The 12880-nt window shown below is 38.9% G+C and overlaps 1 protein-coding gene across 10 annotated transcripts in view; it reads left to right on the top strand.

Moving 5' to 3' along the window:
• Nucleotides 1–12880, top strand: part of PKP4 (plakophilin 4) — a 156936-nt gene that overhangs the window by 120161 nt on the left and 23895 nt on the right. For all 10 annotated transcript variants that reach the window (XR_016280864.1, XM_089519966.1, XM_089519972.1 and 7 more), the window contains 5 exons: nt 2892–3075; nt 6600–6717; nt 7538–7729; nt 8125–8298; nt 10532–10682. Coding sequence is in view for 9 of the 10 variants with exons in the window: in XM_089519966.1 (XP_089376092.1) it covers nt 2892–3075; nt 6600–6717; nt 7538–7729; nt 8125–8298; nt 10532–10682 (819 nt within the window). In the remaining variant the exon portion in view is untranslated. The remainder of the gene's footprint in view (nt 1–2891; nt 3076–6599; nt 6718–7537; nt 7730–8124; nt 8299–10531; nt 10683–12880) is intronic.

Genomic DNA, 12880 nt, shown 5'->3' with positions numbered 1-12880 from the left:
TTCTCTCGTGTCTCTCCAAATGTTCATGTGAAGATGGTGGGATCAAGTGAAAACCATTTCTACAGAACCTAAAGCTTGTGCATGGACCCAAGCTACTGTATATAGGGTTTAAAGAGCAAAGATGGTATTTCGAATTTTGCCTAGAAACAAACTTGACAGCCAGTGAAGTTGTTTCAGGAGGTTTCACTTAACCAGCCCCAGTCAATAGCCTGTCCACAGCCTTTTGAACCTTCTTAGGTTTCTGAACAGTTTCCAAATACGACCCCATGTAAAGTGTGTTTCGGTAATACAAACGGGATGTAATCAATGCATATCACTGTAGCCAGATCGGACTTCTCAAAGAATGGGCATGGCTGGCACACTAGTTTTAATTGTGCAAACACACACCTGGTGACCTCCAAAACCTGAGAATCCAGGCTCAGTTTCAAGTCCATAAGTACACCCAAGCTGTACACCTGAGAGTGTAACCCTATCCAGCACAAAATGAATCCCTGTTCCCTAATCTGCTTTACGACTGACCAGAACTATCTCTGACTGCATCTGGACTTCAGAAATAATTTAGTTTGACACCATCAGGAATAGACTTTGCCCTTAGCAAATTAGAACTATTATTTCTTCAGAACAGCCAATATTCAGCAGATTACAAGATTGTTTCATTCAAGTAAACAATGAACTCATAACACAGTGAGCACAAGTAACCAAGAAGATACTTCAGAGTGAAGTGATAACAATAATTTAGGAACATTCAGTTAAAACCATACATTCTTTTACAACTTGCAGAGTAGAGATTACATGTTGGTTACAACCTCCAGAGTACCGTATTTTCTGGCATATAAGACGACTGGGCATATAAGACAACCCCCCAACTTTTCCAGTTAAAATATAGAGTTTAGGATGTATTCACCGTATAAGACTACCCCTCTTCCAATGCACACCAAATAAAAATTTAAAAAACATCAGATTTGATTTCAATATGATAATTTAAATTAAAATGCTTATAACATGCAGGTCCTTAGCAGGAAACCTTGTTGTATACAAAGGCTGCTTGGATTGGTCAGCTCTCCCTGTCTCCAAGACTATCAGAGCAGTAGCTGCTTTCATACGATCGCCGCATATGGCGGGGATGTGGCCATTTTTGAGCTCCCCCCACAATATGTGGCGACCTCAGATTCTCCAGTCCAGCTCGGACATTTCAGCACCTGCCCTATAATATGACCCCCGGCGTATAAGACGACCCCCAACTTTTGAGAAGATTTTCGTGGGTTAAAAAGTAGTCTTATACACAGAAAATACAGTACATGTTAAGTGTTTATGTATCATGGAGTATCCTCCCAGCTAATATAATTAACACAAATATGAGACCATTATTTTGGAAGATAAACAAACATAGCTGGAGAACATGAAGCAATATATATTTAAAAATTCTCTGTACATAATGTACATAGGCTAAGTTCAAACCAAGAGCTGAAAACAAGCATGGATGTGCAGCAGCCGCCCTTCTTCCTCTCCATTCTCCCCTCTTGGCTGCTGTTCTGCACTCTAAATGCTGAATTACCAGCTCAGAACAAATGCTGAGAAACCATTGAAGTATGCTGCGAGTTTGAGGGGAGATACCAGTAAAAATTGAAGGGATCACATCCCTTTTCTTCTGTTTGTTTTAAGATTCTAAAAGACACTGGTAAAGCAGGTTTCTCATTGTGTAAGGAGGGCAACTGTTAGCTATATTTGTCTGCTTCACATGTCATGGTGAACTAAGAATTAGGTAAGGTAGCAAAGCATCTGCGTGGAGAAGCTATGTGTAACAATACAGACTTAGAAAACAGTAGCCCTTTAACAATCTCTGAATTTGAGAGATTGTCTGAAGAGCTGTTGGGGGGAAAAGGCAGGTTATACAATTCATATAGGTGCTTCCGCCCTCCTCCTTTTTGTTCCTTAAAATAGTGGATAGTTCTTACTCAGTTTGATGAAATGAGGGATATGATTCTTTTGTACTTTTTTTTTTTTTTGCTTTTTTATAGCAATGATGATATTATCTCTTTTTAAAAAAATGCATTTTAGTTATTTGTAAAATAACCAGATCAATATAGCACTGAATCTGTTGTTATTGAAATACTCTGAATCAGAAATGCCTCATACTTTGTAAGCCACCTCATCTCCTATATTTCAACTGTAATGGCAGACACTTGCTGATCCACACAATGTAACATATAAATGGACCTCTGCAGAATAAATAATTCCATTAGGCTGGCTATGGATAATGTAGATTTCCTGATGTTTATGTGACTAATTGTCTGGGATCTGTATTGGATTATATTTGTTGACTGTAATGAAACCATCTAACAACTCAATCCTAAACAGGTATGTGTGTGTGTTTCTATGTATATTTGTGGTGTGAAAGAGAGAGAGAGAGAGAGAGAGAGAGAGAGAGAGAGAGATAACTACACAATCCTATTCAGAAGGAAGTCCTGTTGAGTTCAGGGGGCCTTACTCCCAGCTAAACAAGCAAAGGATTGCTGTGTATGTTTCATTGCAGTAATGGGCCTGCATCTGCACTGACTTTCAAGTATCTTTTATTTAAAGTACTGCTCTTCAACTATAAACTCATCATTGACTTTGAACCTTGTTATCAGTAACAAGTAATTTCCATGTGCTAACTTGGAAAACCAAAAGCACATAAAGAAACATTATTGGCTTTATGTTGCTAATTTTCTATTATTATTTTATGCTGTAAAGTAGTTTGGGGTGGGGAAATTACAGTACTGTGCTATGCTTTAACTTGCCATTACCAGTCCCATAGTCTTGAGGGATAAGGTTTGTACATTGAAATAAGCAATTTAATTATCTTTGTTAAGCTTTATTTTTATTTTTTTATTTTTTTATTTTTGGTATAGGCGTTCTCTGGAACTTGTCTTCATGTGATGCAGTAAAAATGACAATCATTCGAGATGCTCTGTCAACACTGACAAACACTGTGATAGTTCCTCATTCTGGGTGGAATAATTCTTCCTTTGATGATGATCATAAAATTAAATTCCAGACTTCTCTAGGTCTGCGCAACACAACAGGATGCCTGAGGTAAATTGCTGTGCTTATATTTCTCATCTTAAATAGCAGTTTCTTATGCATCTTTTGTAAACATTCAGTTCTACCATTCAGACTAATAGCTTTTCCTTTTACATAATGAAAAAAGCAAGCATGCAAATTTAAGTTCTAAGGCATTTTATTATATGGTTGATTGCACACCCTATTTTTGTATTTAATGCTCATCTAGTGTTAACTTTTGGCTGGCTTTGGTTCCAAGTCACACTAAGCAATTTAATATTTAGCATATTAACCAATCACTGCTGTGGTTCAAGCCATTCTATTAGTGTAAGCTTGAGAGAATTATTGCAGAGTATACACATCAAAGACATGTAATGGTAATGGCCAGTATCCAAAGAGCTACTTTAGACATCCTCAAGGGATTCCAAATAGGGTTATTTATTCTTCTTTAATAGAGAAATGTTCCTCCCATTCTGTATTAGAAACTGCTTTTATATCTCTTCCAATTTCAGACCAGTTTACAATGTGCAAGAAAGGTCTCGTATTCTTGTAACCTTACCTTTTGGGCATAAAGAACTAGTTCAGTTGTTATTTTGCCTTGGTCAATCTGTAAAATCCAAATTAAATTTAATTAATTTGCATACTACCCCTACCCCACAAATCTAGAAAAAATAAGGATCCAGTAGAAGTGCCCTATTCTAATTGTAACTAGATGGTAGCACATTTTAGTATGTTTTGGGGAAATGACTAAGTATGAGGGTTGCAGCACAGACACTGTTGGCAGTGAGGCTCCTCTCAGCTGTTATCACACTCCTGCCTGCAGGATGTCCCATACAAACAATTATTCCCAACAAGTCAGCCTTTTCCCCCTAGACCTAGGACATAATCAGACTACTGCTCAGATACAGTAGGTTTTCAGACTCTGCTCCAGAGGCTAGTTATGGCCAGAGTGGAGTATAGAATAGTCACAGAAAAGAAAACAGAGAAACAACACGAGGCCAGATTTTACCTTTAATTTTGGAAACTCAAATGATAGATTATGGGTTGGTGTATACTGCCCAACAGTTTTATTAGATACTGTTCATGAAACTAGTTTCAAAAGTACCTGTCTATCTAGAAATGGAGGCCTCTTGGATCCAGACTTGCTTTGTTGGATACAGCTTGATTCAGAGTTCAAGTAATGCTTGCACTAGCATAGTACATCTGGCGATGCAGGATACATTTTAATAAAAACATGATTGCCAGTGTGGTGTAGTGGTTTGAGTGTTAATTTAGAACACTGGAAGACCAGAGTTCAAATCTCCCCTTGACCATGGAAACTACTGGGCGATGTTGGGCAAGTCACACTCTCTCAGCATCAGAGAATGGGAAAGGCAAACCCCCTCTGAAAAAAATCTGCCAAGAATACCCCATGATAGGATTGCCATAAGTCAGAAGTGACTTAAAGGCACACAATAGCAAAAAGATATACTTTATGATGCATGTATTTGAAAACATGCTTTAAATTTTATATGTTGTCTTAATCTGAGCCCTGAAATAGATTCTCATACAGTCAGATTAGCTCAAGGCATTCCTCGAAAGAAAGCTTTATTAAATATCATGGTGATATATATTACAGCAAAGAAAAACTTCATCACTATCTTCAGGCTTCCATGGGGTCTTCCTGTCCACAGTGAACAAACTCAGAGGCTGCAAAAATGTATAGTCCTGCCCTGGGGGAAAGCCAGGTCATCATGTCTGGTATTTTAACATGTTTTTCTGGAAGCAGATGAGCCTCAGTCTCATTCTCCTGCACTTAGAAACAGGAGGACAAGCAAAATCCAGTTAAATTGCAACCTCATTTTATCTTTGGAATGCTTCGATACAGGGTGAAAAGTTCAGTAGCCTCTGATTCTCTTGTATGCAGTAGGATAACCCTTTCAAGCCCTTTACAAGGAATCTGTGAATAGTTTGTCTATTTGTGCATATTTCTTTCATGGGGTGTGACAACCACATGTGTTTAAGGCTGTCTTAGTGTACCCCACATTTAAAGTAACCTTTAACCCAGGCTAAGTATCCAAGAGCATGGGGCTGTCATAGATGCCACATAGCTACATCTTTTTTTCCTCAGTGACTTCAGGCACTCAGAAAGCAGATTTTCATTCCAAATTGTCTTGATCCATTCAATTTGAAAACAAGCAACATAACATGTAAGAGACAAAACTCAATAACAATAACCATTTCACAAAAAGTAACCTTAGTGAGATAAATTGAGAAGCCCTGAAAGGTGTAACAGCAACATTTAATCTGAGTATAGCCTCAAGCTTTTATAATACAAAACATACATCATCTTGCATATATCATCTTTCTAGATGTCTCTCCTCTCACTACAGCTTGTTGTTGCCACTACAACTTAGTTGGTGCTGCTCATCATTCTTCAGTCCTCTCATCTATAAAGCAGTCATGATGTTCCTCCACACACAACGTGTTTCATCCACCTTGTGATGCCATGATCTGTTACCACAGCTGTTATTTCAGCTTTGCTCCCTGCATCTGTCCATCTCACATCTCCCTTTGTGATCTTTCTGCTGCCGCCACCACCTTTTTTTGGCAAGTCCTCTATTTCCTGTTTCACATATTTAGTTGTTGCTCGTGCATATCTCTTCAAATCCCTTTGGATCTAGAAAAAGGACATGCCTTACAAGCCAGAATGTGATGCAGAAAGTAATAGCAGTATGAATTAACCTCACCAGAGGAATACAGTATCTAGTTTTTGGACACTGCCTTTAAAAATCACAGACAACAAGGAGGCTGTTTAGAAACCCACCCACCCACCTACTCTAGTGATGAAACTAAAAGGAGTCTCTTGCAGTTAGCTTAAGGTGTCCTTGTTTTTGAGCTGTAAGGATCTTAGACGCTCAAAGTCTTTATGGAAGCAGCCATTAAATATGACCTGAGAGACCATCCCAGAACAGACCTTATGTATATTGCAAAATTTGGCCCATTTATTGCATATATAGTAGAGTAAAGTGACTTAGAATTGGAAAAGGCAGTGCATTTGTTATCTTCCCCCCCCCCCCCCCCAACTTGGCCAGAGCTATTTTTGAGCCACTGAGTGATCTGTAGAAACTGAGAGCCTGACACTCAGTTTTCTATATTTAACCTGAATATGTACACGTTTGCCTAATCTACAGGGGAAATTCACCTCATTGCTTTAGAAAGAACTGTAGGTTTGTAGGCACTACAGGAGCAAGAAAAATCAGTCTCTTTATCTTGTGGTATATTATTCCTGAGGGCTTTTGGATCTGCCCTTCCAACAGTTCATTTTATCTACTGAAGGATATATTGTGACAACAGACAGAAGTGCATTTTGATAGTTGGCCTGTTAGCTGAAGATGTCTTTTAAAATTAAAATGTTGAACTCGGCATTGAACTCTGCCACATATTTACACTTTATCAAAAAGAAGATATCATCTAACCAGAGTTCCTTCTGCAGATAAGTAGTTGTATATATGTATGTTGCAGACAAGAATACTAATATATAAAATGTTTCTTGTTAAATTGTTTTTCTTCCATAGGAACCTAAGCTCTGCAGGCGAAGAAGCACGGAAACAAATGAGATCGTGTGAGGGCCTGGTTGATTCGTTGTTATATGTGATCCATACATGTGTGAACACTTCTGATTATGACAGCAAGGTTTGCAAACCTTTTAACTATTAATTATCTTTTTATACCAGGAGAGCTTCTGCTTGGAGCTGTAATATATAGATACTGTTTCAGTCCCAGAGTTTTTGCACTGAGTATTAAAATGTAAACTCATCATCATAAATGTTTCAATGTGGATGTAAACCTGAGGATTGAAATAATCAACTTTAAATTGTCATTTCTTAATTGTTCTTGAGTAGATTTAGTTGTTACTGAATTGGGGCAGGATCCTTCTGGCCAAATTTGAAGACCTCTGTATTAGAACAAAAGATATCAAGGGATCACTATCAATCACAATGGTGGGTTACAGACCGCCGCTGCCGTTTGCTCCTTGCGGGAGCCGCAGCAGCCACACCGCGCGGCTCCCGCACGGACCAAAAAAGAAGCTCCAAAACGGAGCTTCTTTAAGCAGCGCCTCTATGACGTCGCGAGGCGCCAGGGGCGGACTCGCAACGTCATAGACGCCGCGACACGTGCGGACGCACAGCGTCCGATACATAAATATGGCGGCCGCCGTGTGGAACGGCCGCCGCCATATTGTACGTACAGAATACGTACTAGGGTTAGGGGGTGCGGAAGCACCGCCCTCCTAACCCTAGTATGTATTCATTACGTACTAAATGGCAGTGTGTAACCCGCCAATAATTATAAAAACTCTGTTTAGAAAAATTCTCTATTCTCTAGACTCTGTTCTCCAACTAATCCCCCAGTTTTTCTACCCCAGATAGAGGAGATACCAACCTGCCTGTTTTTTCCAAACCACCATTATAGCAGACATTTCACTGTAGAATCTCCTCTGTTTGGCTTACAGACTGTGGAAAACTGTGTGTGTACATTAAGGAACCTTTCCTACCGTCTAGAGCTTGAAGTGCCTCAGGCCCGCCTGCTGGGTATTAATGAATTGGATGATTTTTTGGGGAAGGAATCACCAAGCAAAGATTCAGAACCAAGCTGCTGGGGGAAAAAGAAGAAGAAAAAGAAGAAAACTTTGCAAGAAGATCAGGTTGGTTCTTTCCCGTTTCTCCTTTGCATATCTGTCATGGCAAAACATCAATAACTTTTAGCTACATATTTTTCTATACAGTTTGCCCTTGCCTTACGTGGGGGATCTGTTCCAGAACCGCCCCCCCCCCCCACGTTAGGCAAATTCCACGTATGCTCCAGCCCCATTGAAAATAATGGGGCTCGTGCACACGCCACCATTTATTGTATGTCATGAGGCTTTCAGCATAAGCTAAAAGCCCATCTAGTGCATCCACATCATACGTGGGCGCATAGTATTATGGTTTGAGGGGTTGGGACAGCTACTTTAGAAAATAATATGTAGCTGTTAAAAAGTCTTTTTTCATTTATCTAAAAAGTCCGCACTTACACATAATATTTATGTTTCTTTCACAGTGGGATGGAGTTGGCCCGATACCAGGATTGTCAAAGTCTCCTAAAGGTGTGGAAATGCTATGGCACCCTTCTGTAGTAAAACCATATCTAACTCTTCTAGCTGAAAGCTCCAACCCAGCTACTTTGGAGGGTTCTGCAGGATCTCTCCAAAATCTTTCTGCAGGCAATTGGAAGGTAGGGAATGAAAACTGAAGTTGTTGAGATTTCTGTTTTTCCACCAGGGATGTTCCAATGGACAGCCAGATGTGACATGAAAATATTGTCACTGGTATTTTCCATGCATTACTTGCAGGTTATCCTTTTGCTCCTCTTTTTATCTGGGGAAACTTGCTTTGCATCTCAAAGTTGCCTCTGAGCACTTTGAAAATGTGGCCCATACAGGCAAAACATAATTAATATATTTGGATCCATGTTTATTAGTCTACAAATCAAACAGTAGAAGCAAAATGCTACTGACCATAACCCTTTACATCTATTGGCATGTCACTAATATAGCAGAATTACTGGGTTTTATTTATTTACAGTAATTACCTGCCCCAGTCAGCTTTGTAATATATGGTGGTTGGGAAATGCAGGCACAAAGCTATTTCTAGGTCATCAACATCATTTCTGCTAAGGAGGTGAAAAGTACTCTTCACAGAAATAATACAATTTATAGTTTTGTACACAACAATTCTGGACAAATATCTACAAGTAGGTTACTGTCTCTTTAAGGTCACATTGATACACCATCCTAAACTGTGAATATTCTTAACTTGAATTTGTTGAAATTAACTACAGTTTACAAAACACATTCTATAGAATTTTGATTTTCCCACGTTTCCTTGTTTGCAAATATCACCACTCACTAAAGTCAAAATCTCACCCCTCACGTTTTTAAACCATACTTTCAGAGTCTTCTTTCTGTCACTTAAATCTGTGTTGGAGAACCACTCTAGGGGTGTAACCACAATGGAGAACTAATGCAGTTTGATACCACTTTAACTGCCATGTCTCTATCCTACAGAATCCTGGGATTTGTACTTCAGCCAGGCAACAGCACTGACAGACTAGGCTAAATACCTCATCAAACTCCCTCACCTAGTAGGATAAAGTCATGGCAGTTAAACTGGAGTCAAACTGCCTTAATTGAAAAGTGATGGTCTAGAATGATGGTCTTTAATTTATCATTCCCTATTTAGGGTTTACACAGACTGCCTTACCAGATAGTTTTTAATTTCACATACTTGGCATTCATTGTGGACCTCATTGTGTCCTTTTGTGCCTTCCTTTTATACAATTAATACTTTTCCATATTTATAGCTCCATTATTTTCATCATTTTCAGGTGAGCTTTTACTTTGCATTGTATAACCCTTTATTTTCTTATTTATTTAAGAAAGATGGGGTGGTAGTTTTTCAGTAACCTTCTCACCAACAACAGTGGAGTTAAAATGAACAGTTCTACTAAAATTCATGACACTTGTATTAATATTAGTTGATGCAGAGAGTGACAACACATTATAAGTATTTTTCCCTTCTCATTCTGATTTATGTATCAGATTACAAATGTGCTTCTGTCAGAAAACATTGAGGGATTTTTAAAAAACCCAGTACATCCTCTATATTTAAAAGGGAGAAAGTCCTTACTATCATTTTTATAGTCATTCGTTTAGCTCAAAGGTTCTACAGAGATTCACAATCCAGCATTTCCTTAGAGTCAAAAGAAGGAAGGTGAAAGCTTAATTAAATCAGATGAAGATGAGATATATTTTCAGCAAAAAACAGGAGTAGATTAATTGGTGCTCACAGATAGATATTATCACTAAATACTTCTGTTTGCAATCCTCATAGCTGGAGTATTGCAAAAGCATGGAAAAACCTTAAATCACTTTAATTTATTCACCATGGTTTTTTTTTTAAACATACTGAAGCAGTATAAAATGATAAGTGGCATATACTGATTTAAAAGGTTCAGTAAGTGATTTTCCCAACATGTTTTCTTTTCTCCATTACATATTAACACATCCTTAATAGTAATTAAAACAATTATCCCACTTCATATTTCAACTATATTCCTATTTCATTTCATTATATTATGGATGTTAATAAAAAGTCTTCGAATTCTACCATGATGACCAAATTATGAGTAAGTTAACAGGAGCTGTGTAGCTACGGCCCTTTTGCAAAACTTGGGAATGTTACTGTTTTGGACTAGAATTCCCAGAGTGCCTCATGATAGTTACTGACCGGGCTGGACTACTGGATTTTGGGAGTTGCCATTAAAAAAAATACAATTTCCAAGGCCTGCCCACTTGTACTTCAAACAACTCTGTTTAAAATATATTAAAATCCATTAAAATCAGTTTTTAAAAAAAAATAATGAAAAAGCAGAGGCCTTTAAGTACTTTTGTATTTTTGTGTAACAGTTCGCAGCCTATATCCGAGCTGCTGTTAGAAAAGAGAAGGGGCTTCCTATTCTTGTGGAATTGCTGAGAATGGACAATGACCGAGTTGTTTCCTCTGTGGCAACTGCTTTGAGAAATATGGCATTAGACGTTCGCAACAAGGAGCTTATTGGTAAGTAAGGAGAGGACCTAACTATCTTAGCTGACAATATGTCAAACACTGTTAGGTTTTTTTAAAAAACTGTCTTTCTGTGCCTCTAGCCAATCTGTGTCTTCTATAAAAGCAAGCAGACACTGGAAAGAAAACGGTTTCAGGCAGGAAGTTTTATTTGCAAAGCTTGATTGAAAATGAAGTTTTTTTGTTGGTAAAGTCATAACCTTCTCAAGATCCATTATGCTGATGATGGATTCTGGCATCAGCCAAACATATTCTTGCCTTTGGGATCAGTAGCATTAAAAAAATTCATTTTTAAAACCTCTTATTCTGCCTTAATAGGTCTGTCAAAACAGAGATAAAAGCAGGGAGGTTTTATGGAGCTGAAATAACCAGTTTCCTATATATGATAAAAATTGTCTGCCGCCTTTCCTCTGTCTTGATGGATTTTTGCAAAAGAAAATAAAGGCTATTGGTCATTACAACAAAGGCAGTGGTGTCAACTGTTGTCTTCCAGATACTTTGGATTACAGCTCCTACAATCCTTGACCAAACCAGCTGGGACTTCTGGTATTTCATGTCCAAAACATCTTGGAAGACTATGAGAATCACTAGCATAAAGCCCTGGTCAGACCGTACAGCCTTTCAAAAATCAGACCATACAGCTTTTCAAAACAAAAAACTTCAGTCACTGCGTTCTTTGAATTTGGAGCAGTAGTAGTGTTCCCATCTGGTCCTTTTAGAGTCAGAGACTTGTGTGCCTGTTTATTATATCACAAGATAAACAGGATAAATGAGATATGCAGGAGAAACAGGAAATTCCACAGTGGCAAATGTTCATTCGTACTAGAATTATTATTTCCCCATATATAAATAAATGGGCAATTTCTTCTGTTTGTATATTAAAGTGACTTGTGTCCTATAAGTCCTCTTTATTTCAATGGATCTACAATAAGTATAACTAAATCTGGATCCGTCCCAAAGCATTTCCATTAAAATGTTTCAAATACAGATTAATAGTAATTCCCCATTAAAAAGTGTTTTCTTTTAAGTTGTATATCAGCACTTGCTTGGAGTAGAGCCGGCTCATGCATATAGGTGAACTAGGCAGCCACCTAGGGCGGCAAAATTTAGGGGCAGCGCAGCAACTTTTTTGTGTATATATTTGCGTAATTAAACAATATTAAAGTGAAAATTCAGCAAGCAACGTAAAAGCAAGCTACGGTATTGAGAGTTTCTATGTACAATGGCCAAAACATAAATTTGCACCCACCTGTGTCCGTGATACGGTCACATGACGGTACATCATCCACCTTCCACATGCAACTTGAATGTACCTCAAGGTCAACAGCCCCCTCTCCTCTTGCTGCCCACCCGCCTTACCCTTGGTGCCACAACACGGAACGCCAGTCGTCTTGAGTTTACTGTTTACAACAAACAAACTGATTTGATTTTATATGTTTGCCTAGTACATTTAATACTGTGTTGAATTCTTACAACAAGTTTTAAACTAAGTAAAGAGGAAGTTTTAGTTGTTTAGGTGAGTACTCTATTAATACAGTATCTTAGGGGATGGGAGTGCACAGCCGCCCTGTATCCTATGTCTTTTATCATTACATAATCAGAAATCAGAAATAATAACCACCGGTTGATATATTATTTTTTATGGTTTTACATTAAAAACACTATTTCTTCTTCGTGGTCTCTGCGAATCATACAAATGGGTTTCACTGCGCCTGCGCAGTGCTGCTCGGAACCTACTGGAATCACTGGGCAGAGTTTTACTCTGCAACATATTGAAACTTTTTGGCGGTAACTCCGCCCACCCGTTATAAGGCCCCTGCCTTCCCGCTCTTTTCCCCAGTTCCTTTTTTCCGCCGCGCTAGCTGCTTCAGAGGAACTTTCGCTTGCTTTGCTTGCTTGGAATCACTTTCGTTTTTGACCATTCTTTGTCTCCCGCCCCTGGTAACTTCGGACCTTCGGACTGCTGACTTCGTTTTCGGATCTCCCATCGACTTGGCGACTTTGAAATGCCTGCGGCTTTTAAGAAGTGCGACATTTGCAAGGGCAAGATGCCCGTTCAGGACCCGCACTCCACCTGCTTGCTTTGCCTTGGTCCAAGCCACGATCCCAAGGCCTGCGCACTCTGCAGATCCCTCTCTTCCCAGGCCCGGAAAAACCGTGAGTCCCGGCTTACTTCGGCGATTGCCCTGGGG

This window comes from Sceloporus occidentalis, unplaced genomic scaffold (assembly GCF_023333645.1).
Source record: "Sceloporus occidentalis isolate IW3139 unplaced genomic scaffold, rSceOcc1.0.p SCAF_4, whole genome shotgun sequence".
NCBI classification, from domain to species: Eukaryota; Metazoa; Chordata; class Lepidosauria; order Squamata; family Phrynosomatidae; genus Sceloporus; species Sceloporus occidentalis.
This window is presented reverse-complemented; position numbering and strand designations above follow the sequence as displayed.